Genomic DNA, 21,317 nt, shown 5'->3' with positions numbered 1-21,317 from the left:
GGCTTTATAGGTTTTATTACATTGTCTTTCTGTCCATACACCAGCCTGCACTTGTGAGCGTCCACAGGAAGAGTTGCAGGTGTTAACAAATACATTAACAAACACTTAGATGTGTTTAAAACTATATTATAGAGTGTTATAAAGTATTAGGCCTAACTGCTTATGACCACCGAACACGGGGTCTTACAGTTAAGTGTTATCATTTCAGTTAACTTGTCAGGGCAGCCCCTATAATGTCCAGGTATTGTTAAATGACTCTGCTGAGAGTACGGGGATTTCCCGGTTGTGTTTAATTATTTTCAATTTCACATTTGGGCTTATCTGTACAGAGACATGACGTAACGTGAAAGTTGGAAATTCACTTGAGTCATGGAGAGATGTGTCTTGTGAATATTTGATCGCCACCTCGGCGTCTCTACTCCACAGGCTTTTACTTTCAGTCTCGGACACACTCTGTGATCGGCGCTGGTCACGAACACTTCGCTCACCGGACAGCTCTCTGTTTGCTCACACGTCAAACGGGAAAACAATGGTTTTCTGTAGAATATTTTTGGTTGTTTCTTTGGCGAATTTCCTTCGTGACTTCCATGTGTCCAGCTGTGGTAAGTTTCCTCGCATCTGTTGCGGTGGCGCGCGTTTCGTCGAGGTGCCGTCCATCGCGTATTATAGTGTTGAGATCCATTTCTGTGTTGTGTTTCATCATTTCAGCGCTGTGTGTTAGCAGATGGAGGCACATGGACTCTTGTTATTTAAAACGTGTTTGTCGTAGCCTAATCATTTTTAACGATTTGTTTGCCAAGCGTGTTTTTCCTTCATGTTTCTTTACCATGTGGTTTAGGTCTAGTACGTAGTTGTAGTGTATGATCTACAGCCTTTATAGTGTCCTTCATACTGCTGTGTAGTGTTAACGTGGTTTGTGTAGTAATGTACAAACCACTTGTTGACTTTCTTTCCTTAAGTTACATTTAGAAATATTATATGTATTGTACTTTTCTAAATCGTAATAAAGTAAATTTGAACTAGACCAAAACATTCACAGTGTAGATCAGGATATCAGCGGTGTCTTTATATCACTAACCCATAGTGGACTACAGTCAGTTCTAAAAGCTGGAAGTGTTACAGTCAGTGAATAGTTTGAACTGTGTAAATCACTGGTAAATAGCCATAGACCAACATATAACAAATAACCTTATTGATTGATCCAAAGATTGATAAGCAAATTGATTAGAAAAATGTGACTATATGTAGAATTAAAGAATATTTTGCTGAGTGTTTTACATCAGACTGTTTAAATTCACACCCTTTCATGTCTTTCTTACAGATCCAAGCTGTGCAGAGAAACCTGAATTCACTCCTTCCAGACTGGTTGTGAAGTATGGTGACGCAACCTCTGCCAGATGCTCCGTGTGCGAGTCTTGCTCAAAAGAAACTTTTGATTTAGAAAGAGCTCTGGGAGACCATACAACAAATGGAACCACAATTGTATGGAAGGTTAAAAATATGACTGAATGGGACACAACTACAACGTGCTATTTTACTAATGCTACTGATCACCAGTGTTGCACCGTCCTGCCTATAACTGTGTACAGTAAGTTAACTTTGTGTTTACCAAAATACCTAATCTAAAGAATATCAGTGATGGTTTCCTTTATTATTTGTTAACAGGATTTATACTCAGCTGGTCGGCTCTGGCTTGCTTTGTACGCCTGTGTGTCTACATCTCTCTCTGTTTGTCTCCACAGAGCCTCCAAACCGTGTCTCCATCAGCTTTCTTAATCACACTGGGCCGATGTTCATGGGCCATGACTACACTCTGCAGTGTGAAGTACAGAAGGTTGCTCCGGTTGAAAAGCTCAGTGTGACCTTCTACAGAGGACAAACAGCACTGGCTCAACTACAGTCCAACAACAAACAGAAGAAACCAGTGACTGAGATCTTCTCTCTGAGCATCACCCCCAGAAAAGAAGATAATGGACTCCAGTACTGGTGCGAGGCCAAGCTGGAACTGGGACCTGAAGGACCAGAGCTCCCTCCACTGGTGACATCACAAAGAGCCACTGCCACTGTTTTCTGTGAGTCCGACAACAAAGCCAACACACCTCAGCATTTCTGTTTTGCACAGCTCTCTCTGCTTATCATCTGGCTTCTTTTGAAGTTACAGAAGAAGATTTTTTATCTATTACTTAAAGCCACTTGAATCAATATTTTTATATAGGCAATGGATCAGTTGATTACTGCTATGTTAAATGTGTGGTAAATCGCCCTCATCTCTACGGTCTTTTGTAGCATCTCATAGCTCGTTGTTTTGGTTTTTCTGGCCCACAACAACAGTGGCAGCTGTTTGTAGTGAAAAGGCTCTAAAAATCCACTGTGCTCAGCAGGAAAACAGCAGACGAACAAAGTTAGCCACATAGTGGAACACTTAGCAGCTAAGGAGCCAGGTATTTCCCTCAGGAATTTGTGGAGACCAAAAGTAGAGCTAAAAGGATTGTAAATAGTAAATATTCAACTGTATCGCAGATTTGTCAGGAGGTCAGACTTCCAATCAATACTTTGCTTCATGTCTACTGGGTGTGTAGTTGGGCGATTGTTTGCTGACACATCTGCCGTATCAACCTGAAAGGTCAAAATGTTTCAGTGCTGTGTTTTAAGCTTGTTTCCGCCGCTACTAAGTAACAAAATAGTTATTGCTGGTGTAAATGTAGCAACGTTGAACTGTGCTGTCCACCTCTTTGGGTCACGCTGAAATATCTCAACAACTGCTGGATGGATTGCTATGACATTCTGTACAGAGATTTGTGGTCCCCAGAGGATGGAGCCTACTGACCCTGACTTTCCTTTAATGCCACGTAGAGGTTGACAACTCGTAGATGGATTGCCATGAAATTTAGCATTCGTGTCGCCCTCAGGATGACTTGAAATAACTTTGGTGATCCATAGACTTCCCATGTAGCACCATCATGAGATCAACATCAGTCCTTAATTATTGACATTCCAATCAGCCATGAGCTGTACTTTGTGTTTTGGTGCTAGTATCAGCACATTAGCATTCTGATGTTAGCATTTAGCTCAAAGCACCACTGCACTAAAATGCATAGCCAATGATTCTTACTTCTCTGACTGAACCGATGAACACAGTGATACTCATACCAGTAACTATAGCAAAGCTACTGCAGGGAGAACAAATTATAACAAAATATAGTACAAAAAAGTCACATGCCAGCAAAAAGTACCTACTTGTTCACAGGTCACACCAAAGTTAAAAAAAACTGTGATTCTTACTCAGGGTGAGATTTGGGAAGTTTATTCATGATGACGTAGTTGCTATGTGGGCGCTGAGCAAGACCCGTCCCTTGTCTTTTGTACATACACTTACGCAATGGTCAGGACTGCCTGGTGTGCCTTGGCAGGGGTCAGGATGAAAGAAAAAAAAATCATTCTTTTCCTTTAATGGCCCAAAATTGTTTCAGAAGTTAAACTACATAAAATGGCAAAAAAAAAGAAATTTAACTACTTGAATCAATGTGTGTATATGAATGTAGCTGAACTGCCAGCAAGCTACTGCAAAATATTGTAATACTTCTAGTTAAATTACACGTACTTCACTTCTCCCCAACACTGACTCATAACACGTCACTACCAGTTTGTTGTATCTAATGCAGTAAAATGATCATACGTTTTGTATATAAAACATTGATCTGCAAAGTATCTTTTAACTACAGTCGTTGAATAAGTATAGGAGAATATAAGGTATTTTCCTCTGAAATGTAAGTGGTGTAACAGTATGTAGTAGCAGAAACTGAAAGTAAAGAACACAAAATGATTGTGGTGAAGGAACTATGGTGCTTTCCACCACTGCTCTTTTACAACACACTGTGTCGATGAATGAGATGTGTAATTTTCCAAAATTGTTTCCATGTTGCTGTAATGACGTGTTGTGTTTCTTCCTCCCTCAACTCCCTCCCTCTACCAACACACAGATAAACCTCATCTAGAGACATCAGATCCAAAGACTGTCACCATCACAGAGGGGGAACGTCTACAACTGAACTGCACAGCTGTGGGAAACCCCAGCCCCTTATACACCTGGAAAATCCCGCCAGCTAGTCCTTCCCCCTGGAATAGCAGCGTTATCACTATCGAATCTGTAGCTTTTGAGCATGGAGGCCAGTACACCTGTGATGTTAGAAACAACGTGGGGGAAATCACTGTGATGTATAATGTTGATGTCAAAGGTGAGTTTTAAGTTTGTTTTTAAGATTGTTACTGAAAAGTGAGTCCCTGATGGAAAAACACAACATTGCTTTCAGTACTGCTTTTTCTGCTCTATTTTGAACTGACTGAAACAAAGAAGGAAGTTCATTGTGATTTGGTTGGTGGTAGTCTGATGTTTAATATCTCTCTTCTGTTTTTCTGTACTTTATTCTCCGCAGCCGACATCATCCCATACATTATATACGGGGTAGTAGGAGGTGGGCTTCTGCTTATCTTCTTCTCAACGATATTATTAATCCACTTCTACAAACACAACCGAATGGGACAGTACAATCTGAAGGACGTTTTTCGTTTGCACACACGACACGTTGCTGTGCCCATCACAGAGTAAGTCTGGGAAAGTATGAAATGTGCACGGACACTCTGGAGCAGTTGTTTTGTACATAACTACAGCGTTTAAGATGTCAACCATCACATCCAATGTTTGGCAATGGATTCTTGTTACATCTCCCTCACCCTCATTTCCTCTCATCTCTCTACTGGCGCTATCTGATGACATAAAATACCCCAAATAATATGATAAAAAAAAGAGTTTAAGTCAAGTTTGAACTTGTGTAACCTAAGTGATGAGTTGAACAAGTCACTAGACTCAACTGCTGTGTTTGTGAAAGCTTCAGTTTGCTGTTAGGCACAGCTGTATTTAGCCCGACCCCACCAGAAGTCTCTGTGTCTCAAGTCAACTCATACCTTGTGGTTAAACTTAAGTTTTAGGCCATAGACTGATGTATTAAAGGAGAGCTGTCTACACCAAAGGGTATTTCAAAAAGTGTGAAGCAAATATCATATTTTGTGGCACATTTTGTTTGTTTTTTTAAGTCAGAGAGGATTGTTTGTTGTTGTTTGTCTGCCAAAATTGTGTTATTCTATATTTCTATTGTTGTTGACGGATTCTATAAAAAGATTAAAACCAACAATGTGTTAATCTCTCAATACTTCAGTACTTTCCTATGTACTGTCTGTGGCACTCAGACCCAAGCCCATTCATTCCTGCTGAAGACATGAAACAAGTATATTTATAAAAAAAGGTTCAGCAATTTCATAATACAGCTGAGCACAGTTGTTTTTAGCAAACATTATTGACAAAACTTAGTTGTGCTTTTGTTGAGGCTCTCAAAATTAAGCCACTTTAGGGCCCACTTAAGTTTTATAATGTCTGCATTGTATCAAACAGATTCGTAACTGGTTACCACAAAATATTTTCCACACAGACACCTGGGGTCTTCTTCTTGAGTAAGATTAGCTCATGGTTTTAGTCTTTTCATGGGAACTGAATGAGAAAAATATAGAATATCAAAAGCCTTATTCTTGAACTAATGAGTTTGGTACTGTACAAGGAGGGCCTGTGGCTATTGCTGTCATTTGTGTGTCTTACTGTCCTCTGTTTGTATTCCTAACCTGTCATTTCATTGGCTTTAGAACACCCACACTGCGTCACACTGGCACATTTACATGTAAATGTAGATTAATGTGCATTGTTATTGCTGTTTCACATAATTTTAACCAGTTTCAACTGCAGTTGTATTGGGGTAGTGGATGAAAAAGGATGAAATTCTCTAAGTATATTGAAACAGTGCAGATTGTTTGATAATAACATGTGAAAGTATTAGATGAAAGTAGTGTATAAATAAAGAAGACTTTCTTTTTCTTTGCAATTACTAAAAAAGTTAATTGCAACATCACTACTATTTTGTCATTTACAAAGGGAAGTGGGAAATTATGTTCATGCTAACATATCAGTATTATGCATTGTTCTTTTGTTCAGGTGAACATGCTGTTTTGCTGTTTCTCATGATTTTATTTTGGGTATATTACTACAAAGAACTTCATAGCCTTATATAGAGAAGTGCTACATTGAGGAAGTTAAATATGTGAAAACTGAAGTTCACAGCTGCTACTATACCACAGAAAGCTTGAGCCTGACCTCAACCAACTTCCATCAAAAGTTCCTGTGTGAATTTACTCACTGTGTGTATGGCATGATTCATACAAGCAAATGCTGTATAATGATGAACTTTACACTGGAACTTAAGTAAGGAGATATAAGCTTCGATCAGTTTATTTTTAAAGCATGAATAAATGGTATCACTTCCTTGTCCTTCATTGATGATTTACTTACAAGGTGCTTTCTATTAACAGTAGTTAAATGAGACAGTGTTAAAACACCACAACACTGATCCACCAATAGGTTAAAAATAGTATTTGCTTATTATCAGTTGTCCAATGTAAGAATCTGACCTTGTTTCATAGTATAAATAAAAGATTATTAGACAGACTTTTTTTTTAAGTACATTTTTTTGGGCTTTTGTGCCTTTATTGGACAGGATAGTATAGAGAGACAGGAAATGTAGAGGCAGAGAGAGGGGGAATGACATGCAGTAAAGGGCCGTCCGATGCGGGATTCGAACCGGGGCTGACTGCAGCAAGGACTGTAGCCTCTACATATGGGGTGCCTGCTCAACCCACTGTGCCACTTGACGCCCCAGATTATTAGACGGACTTAAATAGTTCTACACTGTGACAAAATGGAAAGTATGTGGAATGTACTAAAAGAAACGGGACATAGTAATTACAGTTTTCCTGTTTGTGAGATTATTCATTGCTGGCTTAATTTCTTCAGAACTATGGATCTCTGAGGCTTTTACAGGAAACTCCACTTCTGTTATATGGGCTGGTTAAAGTGGAACAAGTGACTACATCCTGGAAATGTTTTACTTTCCCTGTCCTCTTCCTCCTCTCCTTACACGAGGAGATTTGAGAAGGATGAGGAGAGGAAGAGAAGCAGATTTAAGGAATGGTTGATTTCATCCTTGAATGTGAATGTAAAATAGAGGAATCCATCTGTAATGGTTAATAGTGCCATCATTAACCAAGAGTTAAAATATATTTAGGAGTATGAACAATTTGAAATCTCAGCATATTTCAGCCTCTTTTCACGGGAAAATTTAATTAGTGTGGTACAGATTCACATCTCCATTAGATCATGTTTCATTTGCATGATTAAGGTAAATCTGTTTCTGACGAGTGTTACCCCAGTTTTTATTAGATCTATTAGATGAACCTGTTTTCTCATTGTCGGGACAACACATTTTCCTCCTAGTCTTAAATGAATTCAATTCTTGTGACTGTTGTCAAAACAGGTCCATTGTTCATGCCCTAGACCTCAGGGGTCATGTACAACTGACAAGAAATGACGGGTCACATTTTTTGCAAACTACGACTAAACATCATGGCATGTCCAAAAGGTGAAAACACTTGCAGAGGAAACACCTGTGAATCCGGCCTGCATCTGTTTCCCGCTGTGTCAATGTTTTATGGTTGCAAAAGGTCACGCTTGTCAAACATGTATATGGCCTGTATATTTGGTGTGTGGTATTATTATTTTTTTTATAGTGCTTCAAAAGATGTAAGATTTAATTTGAGATATCTGTCTCTGAAATTTAATCAATAGGCTTCAATAGAGGTGAATAAGAAAATTAAACAGCTTTCTTTCCAGAAACAGTGTCCTTGTTAGGGATGATCCACATTCACAGAACACAGTGTCTGCAATTTTCACTGGACCTACTTCCTATTGAAGAAATGGTCCCTTCGAAAACTGTAGCCACACAGTGTAGACTGTGGAAACGACCCCTCCCATACCCAACCATCTCAAATGTCAGCGGACAAGGGTTTCCTCTTGTCACAAATCCCATTTTAAGCCCTGACTGAATGGTATGTTTATAGTAAACCACATATGTATTTATCTACATGTTTACATACTGAAAGAAATAATCATTTTTGTCCAGTATCCTTCTGGGTTCACAAGTTGTGACTCTCCCTGCTCAGTTAAAGGAATCATATCAGTAGCCTACATACCAGTAAACAAGAAGTGCAAAACAAAACCAAAACAATTTCAATAAAAACTGAACATTATGCTCCTCATGAAAGGAGGATTTATTGCTGGACTGTTGTAGCCTATCAGATTGCATTAGGTTTAGCTAAACTTTTAGATTCCTAATACCAGCTCCTATAATTAATAATGATTTTGTCTTATTTACTCCATATTTCTATTAACATTAATATTCCCAATTTCAGTGCTTCTACCGTAGGCCTAGGCCTATATAATATAACTATCATTATATTATCACTGTTGTTATTTTGTAAACAAAACAAAACAAATATCTGCTCTTCCTGATGACGTATGTCGGTTGGATTCCCTGCGCGCGCAGCAGTCGTTCTACCGGGGACTTAATTAAACGGCTGGTGGCAGCTCCTCTCACTAAGAGGATTGAAAAACGATCCATTTCTGTCTCGTTTGTTCACTTTGCTGACGCTTTGTCAGTGTAGTGCCCCAGCTGAGCAGCCCTGTAGTTTCCCTCCGCTGTGACTGAAACTGGAAAACCCCGGGGACAGGAGGCAGAACTAGGCTGGAAGATGAGCACCCGAGCCGGCGTCGACTACAGCGCCTGGGATCACATCTATGTGTCAGACGACGAAGATGTAGCCAGTCCGTATGTCGACACGCCGAGCTTATTCAGAATGAGACACCGGGTCAGCAGTGAAACTTGTTGTAGCCGTGAAGTTTGGAGTCTTATACCTGGTTAGTTTTACCAGTAGAAGTGTCTCTTAGTAACTGACCGATAGCCAGAGCTGTCCGTACAGAGCTTGACCGGCAGGTATTAGACAAAAATCTGTGACCTGTCTGATACTGTGTTGCTAAAAGAACTGCTAGCTAAAGGCTAGCTAGAAAAGTGTATTGGTAAAGCACTTTTTAAAATACAGGTGCTTTACGAAAAGGAAAAAAGGGAGATGGAAGAGAACACACTACTTGAAAACAAGCAGAATTAATGATATATACTAAACAGCTATAAATATTGTGACCATATATAAATACCATGTGGTCACAGTATTTTGTGACACCAGACAGTTTGTTGTTAAGTTTGTTACTTAATTTGTATTTAGGGGGGTCACAATATTTGCTTATCAATACAATATTTCTATTTTCATATTTGGTTTTCTATCAAAATTTATAACCACATTTGTATATTATGGGGTCTGGTTTAACAACTCACAGTATTTGTGACCCTATGTAAATAGCTATAGGCACCATTCATTTGCAACAGATATGTGACCCTGATAAAAATGTGTGCAGTGCTAATAGCACCTAATCAATTCACATGATCTGACAGATTGCTATTGCATCTTATCAAGGGGAAATAATTAGAGCACTAACAAGAAATTTCAGTACAGAAATGTCAAAAATATGTTTGACATAGAGCATGAAAGTTTAATCTTTATCTTGGGAAATTTGAGTTTGACTAAATAATCTTCACTTAAGGTCCACTTAGTAGCCTTTTTCTTCATCTCGCAGTCTCCTTAGTAGCTTTGTCCAAAGCTCTCTACTGAATCTCACAGCCTTCTTCACCATCCACCATTGAAGATTGTGGGATGCAGTTGAATGCTCTGGAAAAAGCTAATAAGTGGACTTTAAGTTAAGATTTGACAGCTTGTCCATGAGATACTACTGCAAAGTTTACTTTTCAACTCTAGAAGTGGTTACAACAGTAAATCTCTGGTAGCCTCATCAAATGTGTTTTTATGTTTTGCAGGAATATTGGCACATATATGATTATCCATTAATATTTGTTTTTAACTTTAAAATATATACACTGATATAAGCCTCAAACATCCACTATTTGCCTGGCTCTAGTTTTTTTTTTTTTATTATTTCACACAGTCCTTTTGAGTATCACCTTGGTTAGATGTGAAAAAAATTAGGCAAAAAGTGGAAAAAAGATATATGAATTATATCTAGTATGGTTGCTACAGTAACCACAATGGTCAAGCTCTGTCTCTTTAAATGTGAATCTGGGTAATGAGCTTAACTTGTTGGTACCCAGTCATGTGACTTGTTAAGTAAATTCTTGTAGTCTCCAGCTCCCTCCTATTTTTTTTTTTTATGTTTTTCGTTCCTGTGTAGATGTTTGACAATAATTCAAAGATAGTTTAGATGTTGGAAAGTCCAAATAACTCCACTGGCATGTTTGGAATGTCTCAACTATGTGTGGAGAGACTGTAGTGAAGATAAACATATGAGGCCTTACTCATTTTCATTCAAACCTGAACTATAAGTCTATGTAGCCAGACACAAGACAGAACACTTCATATCTATGATATTTGACATATCTCTCCCACATCAGGCACTGATTTAATACAAATGCATTTATTTTAAAATAAAATAGACTGTGCAATGTAGGTTTTAGGCAGTTGTTTCAGTCTTATGCACAGACTGGTGTTCCTGTTTTTTTTGTTTCCTGTCATGCACACATCCTTTTTTTAATGTGTGTGATGTAGTTTTCTTCTAATTTAACTTTTGAGTGTCCCCTCCCTATCTGATCCCCTGACTGTCATCCACTCTGGCTTGCCACAACAGGCCCGGTTAGAGAGAATGGCTGAGTTTCAGCAGAAAGGGGAAGATCTGGAGAACAACTTTGCTGAATGCAAGAGGTTATTAGAGGAAGCCCAGGGACGACTTAGGGAGCTGCAACAAGTAAAGAAGGAGGGAGAGGAAGATGAGGAGCAGGAGGCTGAGCTGAAGAAAGTTCAGACTGAGGTGAGAGAACTGAAGAAGGATCAAAAGGCGTTTGAGAAAATGATGGAGCAACACCGGCGAGAAGAAAAGAAACTGCCCTGGAACGTCGACACTATCAGCAAAGAAGGTTTCAGCAAGGTAAGGTGTGGCAGGGTTTACCAGATTTAATGTGATTTGTCAGTATGCCAATTAATCTGTTTTCTATTACTTGTTTTCTAGAGCGTACTCAACATCCAGCCTGTAACAAAGGAGGAAACGGAGGAAGTGGTGGAAAAGCACAAGACCTTTGTGCAGAAGTATACAAAGGAAATCAAACACTTTGGTATGCTTTAGACTTACTGAACCTGATGTTTACTACAAAATGGGAAAGGTACTACCAAGCCAATAGTGAAGGATTTTGGGGTTAAGAATTTTTCCTGATAGCTACAAGTTAATAAGTTGTGATGAATGCTGATGTGTTTATAAGGTAACTCAAACAATTTATTATTTAATTTCCAGTAGGAGGAATCAAAATGGACAGATATTAAGAAATGGCCAAGAGATCCTGGAGGAAAAGCAGACGGGAAATAGTCTTGGTGGGGTTATAAACAGACTGAGGGCTGCCAATCTGGTTTCAAGCAGCATTCCACAAGTTAAAATTATACATCATCTTATCAAACACATTTTTGTGACTAACTTCTCTCACTGTTTTTTGCACTCACTGCTGCTTGTAGCATTTTACTTAGAGTTACATAAACAAGAAAATAAACAAACTGAGCAGGATCAATTCCCCACTGGAAGCACATAAATCTTGCTTGGAATGATGAGCGAATGTTTGGCCTTTCTGTATCTGGCAAATGTCCACATCTTTCAAACTTAACACCCCTAGTCTGTAACTCAGGCTTCCTTTTTAAAAATGTGCACTCTCCAAACCAAGCTGAGATAACCCAGATGACATTGCCAGGGTTACTTTTTCAGACTTTGCAAAGCTTCCTTAGACCCACAGAAGGCATCATACATTACGAGCAGTCCTCCCAGTGATGAGCACGCTGACCCATATGTATAAAAGCAGTGGAGTTCCCCCTTTAAAATGTTGAGCTCATGGAAATTATTTGTTGCAATCTATTTCTTTTTTTACTCTTCTTGTTTCCAGTTATGTTCTTGTCATGTTTTGTAATGGTCTAAACACAAAATCCCCAGTTTTGAAAAGGGAACAAGGCAGCGAAAGTTTTTTTTTTTATTTTTTATTGTGAGTCAACTAGCAACAGTGTTTTCAAGCCATTTGAACATACTCCACTTCTCATGTTGAAAAAAACTCAGGACTTCCAGTTGAATGCAGCATTTTGCTGGATTTGTTTGTGTGTGCACCAGGTATGTTGCGGCGTTGGGACGACAGTCAGAAGTATCTGTCAGACAACCCACATCTGGTGTGCGAAGAGACAGCTAACTACCTAGTTGTCATCTGTATTGACTTTGAAATAGATGAGGTGAGTGCTGTGAGAAAATTACTCTGGATTAAAGCAACTCGTTCAGCCTGATAAAAACCTTGTTAATTCTCCTTGTACTTATAGAAACATGCACTGATGGAGCAGGTGGCCCACCAGGCCATCGTCATGCAGTTCATCCTGGATTTGGCTCGGACACTGAAGGTCGACCCAAGAGGCTGCTTCAGACAATTCTTCTCAAAGATCAAGGTCTGTAATGAAATGTGATCTCTTGCATCTTTGTCTGTGTAGTCACGTTCCCTAGGAAAAAGTTCTATTTGTTTATTTTATTTGTTGGAATTTGGTCATATCTTTGTTATCTTTGTTTATCTTTGTCGTTTTTTTGTGGTAGATTTGATTGAGTTTAAAAAGAAAGCAAAGCATACCCCACCCCTACAGATAACATCCCACGACTGTAGTGAAACGGTTGCTGGTGAAAAAACAGTGCTTATCAAGATGGTTAGAGGAAACAGTGGAGAGATTGTGAGAAGTCTGTGACCATTATCAGCAAAAAGACAGACATATCAGAACTGTTATTGCAGTTAGCATCTTTTATTTGTTTATGTTTGCAACTGCTAGTGGCTGCCAGTGTCAGTGACTCCGTTAATGCAAACTCTCGCTCTCTGTACTGACAAATTTCAGGATTATTTTGCCCACCCCTTCAAGTTGACAAGATTGGTTCCTTATGTATATGATGTATGAAACCCTGGCTGTCTAATATGTTTTTAGGAGACTGGCATTGGTTCACTACAGTTCCAAGGTGGAAATACACAGTCATGATGGTGACTGCTCATGATATGTCTTGTATTATATACCACCATATGGACATGTTAACAAGGTTTTCTTCAGAGGGGGTTTTTAAATCAAATAACAGTCTTCAGTCCACTTCAGTAGTCATATCATCTTATGTATCATGTAGTGCCTGAAGGTAGTGTTATGAGATGGGTCTTCCACTCCAAGGAACACTTACCCCTTAAAAGTAAGCTTTTCAAATCTGCAGCTAAATAATCTAGAAAAAGTACCCAAACCATCAGAAACAACCCATCATTCCCTTTTAAGAAAGCGGCCCAGATTATTTAATGTGTGAGGTTGTTGACATTAGGTGGAGTATCTTTGATCCATAAGATCGATATTCATAAGAGGTGCTTATTAGAGATGCCCCGATTGATTGGCTGCTGATCATGATTGGCCGATTTTCATTAAAAATAGATTGGTAGATTGGAATTGATGCTTCTAGTCACTGAACACCTTTAAACCGATCACCTGTTGTTGTTAATAATCCGGTGTCTGCAGCTGAGAGAAGCACTGTGTGCTGTCCCGCCTCCCACCTTGTTCAATGCGGCAGCGTGTCACAGGCCACCAAAACAAAACAACATGTGGAAATTTTACAAAGTGTGTGAGACTGATATAATGTACGCCATCTGCAATTCATGTCAAAATTGACCAGTATCGGGCCTCCCTAGGGTCTATCAAAAGTTTAAAGTATGATAAGGGGAGAAACGAGGCTCTTTTCTGTAAACAAATGCCCAGAATCTAGAAATTAGTTTACACTCCAAAAAGCAGTAGAATCACAGCTTCATATCTGACAGTGACAGCACAGTGTATTCAGGAAGGGGGCATGATCTATTATTGCAAGGTAACACGAGTGATATGCAGCCTGTGGAGAATCTTGAACGGAGTCTCCCTCAATCTGCTGCATGTAAAGGTAGATCTAAGCAAACCTGTTACCGCCTGACAATCGTCTTTGATATATTCATTACTCAAATCTCTTTCCCATTACATGAAATGTTTTGCACTCAGAAATAAATCCCTCTGTCACTATAAGGGAGGTCTAAGGGAAAACCTGAAGGGATCTGAGATGCTTAATTTCATATCTTCCATCTCAGACTGCAGACAAGCCATACCAAGATGCATTTGACCGTGAGCTGGAGTTGCTGAAGGAGCGGGTCCGCAGCTGTGCACAGATTCGTATGGAGGACGCCATGAAGGAGGTGGAGGAGGAGGAGAGGCAGAAGAGACTAGGCCCGGGTGGTTTAGACCCTGTAGAGGTCTATGAATCACTGCCAAAGGTAACCACAAATACACACATGCACACACTGGCACACGCATAGACTTCTGAGAATTTCAGAAGTGTTTGCCACAGGGCTGTCGCTGTTTTTTTCCTGAAATGCAACAAATGGTGCCAGTTCTATTTTCGAGTGAATATCGCTGCAATTTTTTTTGACTTAAAATGCACAAGTGTGCAAGTGTCAAAAGAGCAGGTTAATATGCCTTAACAGAAGGCAAGGAATGGGTGGTGGATGATAATTTTATAAAGCAATCTCAAAATAAGAAAACACTATGAATGAAAAATGGTTGTTTCTTATTTTGAGCGGTGTTTGTTCTCGGCCAACAAATATTATTGCCTGATATTTAGTTTGGTGACTTCTTCCTCTATGATTAAGTTTCTCAGTCCATTTCTCAGTATTTAGGAGTTGGAGTGTCAATTTTATTTACAAACCAATACCTGTTTGTCTTATTTCATCAGTTTCATAAATTTCAGAGGCGTATACGGACAAATATAAACATCCATTTAAATCAGACCCGAGTCAGATTTTCTGCCCACTGCAATGTCGATATCATGTACATTTATGTCTCTCAGTTTGCTGTTGTTAGACAAGCACAATTCAATAAAAGGTCTTTAAATAACTCATTCAATAAATAATCCTGGTAGGTAAAATCCATCAAAGTCTGTGTCAGACTAAACTAAACTTTTTATCCCAGTAATTAACATTGAGTGTTTACAAAATGGGAGGTTTCCACAGCCACTGTAACAGCAAGATTTAATGTAGCTTTACACTGCAACCAAAAAAAGCATGTGTTGCCTCGCTCCACATCCCTCGAGGCTGTGAGAGAAAACAACAGGTCTGTTAGAGCGTCTCCCATCTCATCCAGTTTACACAGCACATCACATTCAACACTTCTGCTGTAGCTGCTGAAGCAACAAGGCAGAAAAAGTCAATACTGCAGATGAACCTATACACACCAGCATTAGCCACCTGGCCACAAGTTATTGTTTTGTTCAGTTTTCGATTCTTAATACTCAAGAATTTGTCGATTCTTGAGTATTAACACGTGATATTGGTTTCACTACCTCCACCAAGTAGGCTATGTTTTCACCCGTGTCTGTTTGAACCGATTTGCACTGAACTCGGTGGACTGATGGGGCATGGGGAATGGGGCCGGAGAGAACCCATAAAATTTTGAGGTAGATTGTTGTTTGACATTGGCCTTGGCGGAGGTCTGTGCTCTACAGTGGTGTCATTAGTGTCTTCCAGTGACATGTAATGGTTTACATTTTATAGGCACATATCTGGAGTCCATTCGTACTGTATTTCATGTAACATTTCTCCATAGTTTTTTTTATTTTTATTGAAAACATTTTTACGACAACATTTCTGTGTGATGGCTGTCTTACTACCAGCCAAGTGTATTTTGAAGAGTTATTTATCCTGAGCCACAAAAAGTCTTTTTCCTCTTTAATTTTTTTTTATTTTTTACCTTTTTATAAAAGTAGTCTCTGACCTGAAGGTATCTGAAGAAATCTCTCTTTTCAATGTCGTATGTATTTGAAAGGGGTTTTAAAGACTGTACACTATTTAATGACCTGTTTGAAAACAAATAGTTACTTTAAGAGTCGTGTAGTTGGTGCGAGAGCCTGCATTTAATTTTTTTCAGATATCCGATCGTTGTTTGTAGATTTTGAAGTCAGTGTTTGCGCAGTCTATTGATGCCAGAGACGTCAATACACAGCTCAGCAGAATGGACTCTGCTCTTTGTACAAGGTAAATGGCATCATCTACTTTCCCTAAGCTTAAATTTGAACAAAGTTGTTGATGATATGATAAACTTCAGAACGGTAAAGTTAAGACAGAACTTAATAAGATTGGAGAACAGTGAGGTGCATATTAAAGTGATCATATGCATTTTAAACATGACATTGAACAATTGTTTTTCCTACAGGGATCATTTCACTAGGTTCATTGCATTACATCAGTACTTTGACAGTTTTTGTTTTATAGGAAATACAAAGGAGCTTTGACGAGAAGAACATTCAGATGCTGCAGGACGCTCTCAGCAAACTGGACCCTGAGGTGAGTGTGTTTGTAACTGAGAGTCAAAGTAATAACAGTAATGTCCAGTCAAGAAAAGTATCATGGTGAGGATCAGAAAGTGTTGAATTGGCACAAAATGCCACCAAAATTTATTTATTTATTCATTCATTCATTCATTCATTCTGTCTTGAACTGGTATCTCTGTGTTTTCTCTCTACAGGAAGGAAAATACCATCTGAGGAGGTGTATTGACTCTGGATTGTGGGTCCCAGATTCAGGACAGGGTAATGATGAGGAAGAGGAAGAGGAAGAGGGTTAAGAATAGAAGGAAGCTAAACAAAAAGGGGAGATAATGTTTCTGGTGGCATTAGTTGAACTGATACACTTGTTTTTTTCTGCAATTTTGACCCACATTATCACTTTAAGATAATATTTGTTTTTGTTAGTTCAGCTTGAATTTGTTTATATTTGAAAACTCATCGGACAGGGTCCAACAAGTAAGTAATGTTTCATACATGCAACAAAATGTCCATAGTAGTGAATCATTACAGTATTTTCTAGGCATATTAAATCAATGTACATTAAAATGTAAAAATTTATAATTTATACATTTTCAAATATATAAATATTTAATAAGAATATGGACTAAATTATCATATGATTAAAAAAAACTGATCAGCAAGTACTGGATTAGCACCACTTTCAGTCTCTTTCAGTTTGTGCAACTGAGTAAAAGAATATTATATCTTTTAGACATGTCTCAATCTGTTTTTCGTAGACGTTATCAAATGAATGTCATTAGAAATAGCAGATCTCACACAGACTCTAACAGGCACCACACTTTCTGATTTTTTTTTTTGATCTACTCATTTTATTTTTGATGATGCCAAATTTACGCCAAAATATTAAATACACTATTGGGTCTAAATTCCAAAAGTTGCTCTGTGCATATTTAAAAAAAAAACTGTAGATAGGGCCGCAAACTGGATGAGAAACTGATGCTAATAAAATGTCTGACTTTCATTAGTCAGCAGTGTAAGCCAATGTCTCAGATATATCTAAAATATTTATCCAAATATTTATTTTTATAAAAAAAAAGTCTAGCACTGCATCACAGATTCTTTGAGGTATAACCATCTTTCTACTGTAATCCTTTCTACTGTTGTGCTACTGTGGCCGACAGCGCCATCTCAAGTCTGTTTGGGGACAGGCAGCCCATGAACTACATCGGTATCCTGTATGGTGAACAGTGTTGGGTAAATTTGAAGTCCCCTGATAATTTTATTTTGTAGTCAATATCAACTTGTCCTAAGATGACGGCAGCAGCCCTAACAGTGCAGTGTGCTTCAAAGTCAAGCTTTCCACCTGTAGGATTGTCAGGTCAGAGTTTAAGAACCTTAGTTAACTATTGGTACAGTGTCAATGGGTTCTGAAATTTAAAGATTACCTTGTGGCTTGTATGTAGTGGACAGAATGACAAACACCGTAGATTACAGCAGACCGGCATTATATAAAAATTAGGTGAACTTTTCATTTTTGTTGTGACTGTCAGAAGCCTCGAATCACCTACAAAGTGAGTGTTTTCCGTCTTGTTTTTACGAGCATGTATCCTTGGCACGAGAGGAAATAGAGCTCGGCCAACAAATCAGCGGCCAAATATGTCGGCCAGTATTACTGTAGATATATGTACTTATCAGCGTATATGTTAGGCGATAAGTAACAAGAAATTGCAGAATAGAAATGCCATAGACATGTTTCAGATGATTAAGAAACTGTTAATTGTAATAATTATATTAGATGATATATGTCATCAAGTGTTTGTAACTATCATAGATAGATACTGGTATCAGCCTCAGAAATCAAGTGTTGGTCGGGCTGTAGTTGGTAATTCAGGCATCTAAGAGTAAACCTGTCAGATGGATTGAATTAAAATAAAATAACCTCAAAGCCCAACCTTGCTTTGCAGATTTCAACATTGATTCATTACAGTTAATCTGCCAGAACTACTACTGTCATGAACAATGACAGTAATGATTCATCCTCTATCAATTGCCTGATCAATTAGTCATCAAATCGTTTAAACTTTAAAAGAGATGTAGAGTTCGTCCAACTGAACGCTAGTTCAAATAAAGTTGTTTTATTGTTGCTACTTGGTAATTTTTAATAGTTTTTGTGTAAAGGTTTTACAAGCAGTATGTTTTTATTTAGTAGTTATCCTTGCAGATGTGAGACTGGTTTTATGTTGTGTTGTAGAACTTGCACAATAAACCAGACTTGATTTTCGTTGTTAACAAACTGTTTCTGTTCAGTTTCCTAACTTTTCCCCTGGTTGGTGTGAATCATGACTCATTTTCTGCCTTTCTTCTCTCTCCATCTCCATCTCTCTCTTTCACTTGCATAATTAATTGCTGGGTCGCTCTCTCGCCCTCTCGCTCCTTCATAATTAATTGGTGGGTTTGATTTAGTGGTCTGTGCAGGATTTTTTTGAGGCAAAGCTTCTTTGTGCAGTCACTTTTGTAAATAGAAAACAATCAGCGCAGGCGCAGGGCATAAATCAAATCTAGATAATGCCTATAAAAGGGGAGACTTACAGAATAGCGTTGCAGCTTCATGTACAACTGTTTGTGTGTGTTTATTTGTATGTTGACAGTCAGTTTATATCAATGTGTTGCAGTCCTGCAACAGTCTCTCCTGATGTGTGAATGTTATACTAATTTTGAAAAAGCATTGAACAAGCAAAAGTCAGCGCAGGTTTAGTTTTTGGATGTTTGCAGAGATCATCAGAGGCTGCGCTGCAGACTGTCACAGTCTGTCTTATAGCTGAGACAGTTAGTCACTTAATCAATTAGTTGATTGACCAAAAATTAATTGGCAGGTATCTGGTAATTAATTGATTTACTTCCTTGTCTTACTTTATAGTAAACTAAATACCTTTGAGTTTGGGACCATTGACAAACAATTTGAAAGCCTCATCTCAGCGTATGGGAATTTATTTTTCAGTATTTTCTGACATTTTATCGACCGAATGATGAATCAGTGAATTCTGAAAATAATGATTAATCATTAATGGAAATAACCGTTTGTTGCAGCCCTTCTTAACTTCATTAGACTACTTTAGAGCTCAAATTATTTGTCAATTAATCAATTAGTTAGTAGAAAATTAATCAACAATTTTAGTAATTAATCGTTTAAGTCATTTTTAAGCAAAAAAATCCTGTTGATGTGAATATTTGCAGCCTTAGTCTTTTTCTTAAGTTTTCAATTATGGTAAACTGAATATATTCGAGTTTTGCAGTGTTGGACTTTTTAAAAGAGAAATTTTAACTTTGCATTTAGGAAATTGTGATGGACAGTTTTCACAACAAGAATAATAAATGAATGAAAATGATTGTTAGTTACGATCTTATTGTTTGTTATTGAAGGAGTAAATTCATGAAGTGTAGCTTTAGCACAAAAAATATGGATTGTGCTCCAAACTGTCCAAGATTTGAAAATAAATAGAGTAGCATGATGATGCCTGTTTTAGGGTTTAAAATGGATAGATGTATTGTATGTCCTTGAATGACTGTAAAAGGACATAGTCAATAGGAGTGAGAGAGAAAAGGAGAGTGAGTAACAGGAGACATGATTCCTTATTGTGATTTTTTTTTTTTTTTTTTTATGTGAGCAGTGTGTGCCAATAAAAATCTGCTTTGTGTGTGGGTGAGTATGATGGAGAGAACTGACGCCTGACTATTGAAGCAGAGAATCGGCATGTGGCTGCCAATAAGAGAAAAACATAAAAGGCATTGCCAGAGAGAGAGAGAGAGAGAGAGAGAGAGAGAAAGAGAAAGCAGGGGTACCGATGGAGAGAGGAGGAGCGGAGGCTGTTGTATGGGATTAATGGACACACTGTGCGTCTGTGCGGGAGGAGGAAGGGAAGGGAAGGGGAGGGGAGGGGAGGGGAGATGGGCTTCTCCACGAAGGCTGTGCTGGTGGTGGTGGTGGGGGGTGGCTGGGGGAGACCACTGTGGCAGGGGAGAGGGAGAGGAGAGTCAGGGAGGGAGGGAAGCTGGTGAAGCCGCGGATATTCACGGAGACGCCAAGTGTTTTTTTCTCTCGCTGTGGTGACACACTGCTGGTCTGCAGAGAGACAGAGGGAACGGGAAGACAGAGGGGGAAGCAGACAAGTGAAAGCAAGACGAGGCCCAGCCCATCTTGCCATTGATCTTGAGGCGATCAAGGTGAGTGTGTTTTTATTCTTACATGCTGCAGCCTGACTGTGTATGTGTACATGTGTGTATGTCTGACATGTCTTGCAGTGGGTCTGCAGACAGGCGTGATGGCAGGGCAGTCCTCATATATTCATGGTTTCAGTGTGTGGGTTTTTTTTTTTAATACATATATTTGGGTGTTTTGTAACAGAAGAGCAGACTGCTAGTTGAGCTGCATATTGATGCATTGCTGCTTGGTTTTATAAGCTGTATCTGTAGTGGAGAAGGTACTGGTTGCAGCCATGGTCTGTGTGTGTGTGTGTGTGTGTGTGTGTATGTGCTCAAATTTCTCAGTGTCTGTTCATATATATGTCACTGTGTCACTATGCATTTGTTGATTTCTCTGCACAGACCTGTTTTGACTCTGCGAATCTGTGCAGACTCTATAGTGTGAAAGTCCATTCATTGAGTGGGTGTGTTCTTGGTGACCCTGGTAAAAGTCGTCTCCACCACTATCTGTCTGTGTACCAGCTCAATCAGAAACACTCTGATATGCTGAATCTGTCCTATCCAATGGAATTAGGTCAGCTCGGACTGCTTGGAGTAATTATATAACATCAGAGTGCTTTGGTGTTGCAGTATCTGCTCAGAATTAGCCAAACTGAAGGTACAGCTCCTGCAGGGCCACGACAGCCAAAATATTTTGTCAGTTTTTGATTCATTT

General features: G+C 38.8%; 2 protein-coding genes across 4 annotated transcripts; both read left to right on the top strand.

The window, feature by feature from the left end:
• The first annotated feature begins 404 nt into the window (after positions 1-404).
• On the top strand, positions 405-6,364 carry LOC111216745 (vascular cell adhesion protein 1-like). The gene is made up of 5 exons (XM_022738371.1): positions 405-602; positions 1,322-1,588; positions 1,743-2,072; positions 3,981-4,235; positions 4,434-6,364. Exons 1-5 carry the CDS (start codon positions 530-532, stop codon positions 4,604-4,606), a joined length of 1,098 nt encoding a protein of 365 aa, XP_022594092.1. The 5' UTR covers positions 405-529; the 3' UTR covers positions 4,607-6,364.
• Positions 6,365-8,522: 2,158 nt separating this feature from the next.
• LOC111216740 (hsp90 co-chaperone Cdc37-like) lies at positions 8,523-18,689 on the top strand. Of its 3 annotated transcripts, none has more exons than XM_022738363.1 (9): positions 8,523-8,802; positions 10,685-10,981; positions 11,063-11,165; positions 12,194-12,309; positions 12,394-12,516; positions 14,193-14,375; positions 16,045-16,130; positions 16,368-16,439; positions 16,621-18,689. In XM_022738363.1, the coding sequence occupies exons 1-9, from the start codon at positions 8,686-8,688 to the stop codon at positions 16,637-16,639; spliced, it is 1,116 nt and encodes a 371-aa protein (XP_022594084.1). In that variant the 5' UTR covers positions 8,523-8,685; the 3' UTR covers positions 16,640-18,689. The 3 variants fall into 3 exon arrangements, with proteins under 3 accessions (XP_022594084.1, XP_022594085.1, XP_022594086.1); XM_022738365.1 differs by having other exon boundaries at positions 8,787-8,851; XM_022738364.1 differs by lacking the exon at positions 16,045-16,130.
• Positions 18,690-21,317: the final 2,628 nt, after the last annotated feature.

Source organism: Seriola dumerili, unplaced genomic scaffold (assembly GCF_002260705.1).
Source record: "Seriola dumerili isolate Sdu_G_001 unplaced genomic scaffold, Sdu_1.0 BDQW01000035.1, whole genome shotgun sequence".
Lineage (NCBI taxonomy): Eukaryota > Metazoa > Chordata > Actinopteri > Carangiformes > Carangidae > Seriola > Seriola dumerili.
The sequence above is the reverse complement of the archived record's forward strand: the minus strand, read 5'-3'. Positions and strand labels throughout refer to the sequence as shown.